The sequence below is a fragment of the Periophthalmus magnuspinnatus genome, chromosome 20 (genome assembly GCF_009829125.3).
Source record: "Periophthalmus magnuspinnatus isolate fPerMag1 chromosome 20, fPerMag1.2.pri, whole genome shotgun sequence".
NCBI lineage: Eukaryota > Metazoa > Chordata > Actinopteri > Gobiiformes > Gobiidae > Periophthalmus > Periophthalmus magnuspinnatus.
In genome coordinates, this window is record NC_047145.1 from 714337 (window position 1) to 717787 (window position 3451).

General features: G+C 47.3%; 1 protein-coding gene across 1 annotated transcript; it reads left to right on the forward strand.

Annotated features, from left to right (window-relative positions):
- Nucleotides 1-483: 483 nt before the first annotated feature.
- Nucleotides 484-1666, forward strand: prmt6 (protein arginine methyltransferase 6). Its single transcript, XM_033985837.2, has one exon. It carries the CDS (start codon nt 493-495, stop codon nt 1558-1560), a length of 1068 nt encoding a protein of 355 aa, XP_033841728.1. The 5' UTR covers nt 484-492; the 3' UTR covers nt 1561-1666.
- The last annotated feature ends 1785 nt before the right edge of the window (nt 1667-3451 follow it).

Consider the following 3451-nt stretch of genomic DNA (forward strand, 5'->3'; position numbering starts at 1 on the left):
ACCAGCAGAAGTTTGGACACATCCACTCACTCAGTATTTTGGTTTATTTATTTATTTTTTACTACTTCCTGTATTTCAATCAAATCTATGAAGTAAGATCTATGGAATTATGTAGTAAGGAAAAATAAATAAATAAACAACATCACAATTTTTTGTGTTCACAAACGATGGCAATAAAAGGATTCAGATTCTGATTCTGATTCACAGCAATAACGTTTCCATGGAAACGCTCCACCTCCAACAGTGAAGTTTCATTTACCTCAGGTCATGTTTGTGTTTGTTCTTCAGGCCTGTTCTCTTCCTCCTTGAGCGCAGAGGATTGTGGGACATGTAGTCTCTTCAGGCTCTGCTCTGCTCTGCTCCGTGTCTCGCTGCGTCTAAAAAAAACTACAAATCCCAGATTCTTACTCCCGGAAGCGCGTGAAAACACAGAGCCACAGACACACGAGCAGAGGAGCCGCAGAGGAGCCGCAGAGCCGCACACACGCGCACATGGCTCACGCGGGAAAGAAACGCAAACTGGACCAGACGCGTCCGGACCGAGTTTATCAGGACCGGGTTTATTTCGACAGTTACAGCGACGTGTCCATCCACGAGGAGATGCTCGCGGACCGCGTGCGCACGGGCGCGTACAGGAGCGCGATCCTGAGGAACAGCGCGTCCATCCGGGGCAGGACGGTCCTGGACGTGGGCGCGGGCACCGGGGTCCTGAGCGCGTTCTGCGTCCAGGCCGGAGCCAGGAGGGTTTACGCGGTGGAGGCGAGTTCTATCGCGGAGCAGGCGCTGAAAATAGTGAAACAGAACAACATGGAGACGCAGATCCAGGTGATCCGGGGCGCGGTGGAGGCGGTGGAGCTCCCGGAGCGCGTGGACGTGATCGTGAGCGAGTGGATGGGCTACGCGCTGCTGCACGAGTCCATGCTCCAGTCTGTGCTTTACGCGCGGGACAAGTGGCTGCGGCCCGGGGGCCTCCTCCTCCCGAGCAGAGCGGAGCTGTTCATCGCCCCCGTCAGTGACCCGGTGGTGGAGGAGCGGCTGCGCTTCTGGTTCACGGTGAAGGAGCAGTACGGCGTGGACATGTCCTGTATGCGCGACTTCGCCAAGTCCTGCATCATGAACTCGGACATCTCCGTGAGCCCCGTGACCGTGGAGGACGTCCTGTCTCACCCCGCGCGCTTCGCGGAGCTGGACCTGGACACTCTGACCCCGGAGGAGCTGCGGGAGGTCAAAGGTCACTTTAAGTGCTCGTCCTTCGGCTGCGCCTCCGTGAACGCGCTCTGCGTGTGGTTCTCGGTCTCGTTCCCGTGTCCGGACGAGCCGCAGCTGCCCGTGGTCCTGTCCACGTCCCCGTTCCACCCGGAGACGCACTGGAAACAGGCGGTGCTGTACCTGGACTGTCCCGTGGACGTGGAGCAGGACACGGTGATCTCAGGAGAGGTGCAGATGTTTGCGTCAGAGCGCAGCGACAGACACATCTGCATCAGAGTCAACTGCGCCATCGGAGACGAGAACAGACAGAACAAAACCTTCTCCATCCCGGACTGGAGCGCGCAGAGTTAGACTTTAAAATGTGACAGAACTTTAAATCCAGAGTGTTTCATGTTTAATGTGGCTCAGAAAACAGAAAATGACCCTGGACGTTCAGACTTTTAACTGCTGGAGTAAAATCGCCTCAATCTCATTATTATTATAGGTTTTTTTTCTTTTGTTATTCATTTATTTTGCACAACAGTAAAAAGGACACAGTCTGAGGCCGGAGGAGGAGGAGGAGGAGGAGGAGGAGGAGGAGGAGACACTTTATGAACATCACACTGAATATTTTAGTTTTGCATTAGATAAAAAAAATACATTTACTCACCTTCAAATTCAAACATGTTTCATCCTCCTGGTCCAAACTTTTCTCATTAAAGGCCAAATATAAAACACAGACAAAACTGAGGCCGACTGAGGCCCACAGGCACAAATACAGTGAATACTTCAAATCTGTGAGTTTAGTACAACTTAGACTGAACCACTAGAGCTTTATTCACGCCACATCCTCAGTGGGACACATTAAATACTTCAGATGGGTTTGTTAAAGTTGATTTTCAGTATTTTCAGTTCATAGTAACATGGGCCGTTCACCTGGAAGCGTCAGGGCCAAGAAAAACTGGTCTGAGGTCCGTGTTTAGCCCCTGGGCCGCAGTTTGGATGACACAGGTTTTATTCATGAGTCTGTTATTTGTTCTGATTGGACCTGATGAGTTTTAAAAATAAATGAATGAATTATCGTTTTATTTTATGAGAAACATGATGTCCACGTTTTAAGACACTGGTTTTACATTTTATCATTTGGACAGAAACAAAAACTGTGATGTGTGTGTCATGTTTTTACAGATTTATCCATTTACACCAAACTGTTACTTAAACATCAGGGACGACGGGTGGACATGAGTGTTTTCGCTTTAACCTGGCAAACATCTTCCATTATTTTTGTTTCAAGGTCAATGTAAAGTGTCCTGTCCCTGTCTCTGTCCCTGTCCCTGTCTCTGTCCCTGTCCCTGTCCCTGTCCCTTTTTCTGTCCCTGTCCAAACCTGAAACAATAACATTTTTGCAGAATAAAACTACAATGAGAAACAGTTGTGTCTTGTGCCTTAATTGAATCAAACACACTTGTTACTTTAAAGATGTTTTATTTGGTTTTATTTCGTCAGTTTAAACACGGTTCATCCACCCGAGTCTCCACCTGGTCCAGACACAGAGGGGGCGTGGCCTGTGTCGGACATGTTTTAAAGCCTTGGTTGTGGTCGTGGGCCGGACCGTGTGGAGGAAGAGCTGGGTTAAGTTTGTGTTTATAGTTAATTTAGTTTAGAGACTTGATATGAGATACGGCTGAGGTTAAATCCACCGCACCTGTGAAAAATATGATGTTTATGGTGAATATCAGAGGCGTCAAACTCATGTTCACCGAGGGCCACATCAGCAAAATGGCCGCCATCAAGGGCCAGATGTGACTGTGGCAGGATAAATGTCACTAAATGTAAATAAATGTCATGTAAAATAAATGTAATTACTTTCTAACTTGTTAAATAGCGGTTTCTGTGATAAACTGACAATTTTAAAAGTGTGTATCTGGTCAGAACCTTCAGCTCTGCTTCAAATTCGGCCTTTTACAGACTTTTAATTATTGGACGATTTGTCGTTTTTCTCGCAGACTCTTCTACTTTTTCACACTTAGCTCCGTGTTTTGTGTCAAAATGTCGACGTAGATTGGACCGACTCCACCTCATAACACAAAAAACACACAGGTTTTTCTCCTCAAAGCACAAACTTGTATTCACCTTCACGTTTCTTCCTCCAAACTTCCTTCCACGCCGACAATTTTCCTCTTCATGAACATTTTGTGATGATTATTTCTCAGTTCCACTTGTTGGGAAAATCTCCTTAGTTTATTGTCAGTGCAAACATTAA

Bases quoted from the DNA above. Each gene is read 5' to 3' on its own strand.
- prmt6 (XM_033985837.2), top strand. From the start codon at position 493: ATGGCTCACGCGGGAAAGAAACGCAAACTGGACCAGACGCGTCCGGAC.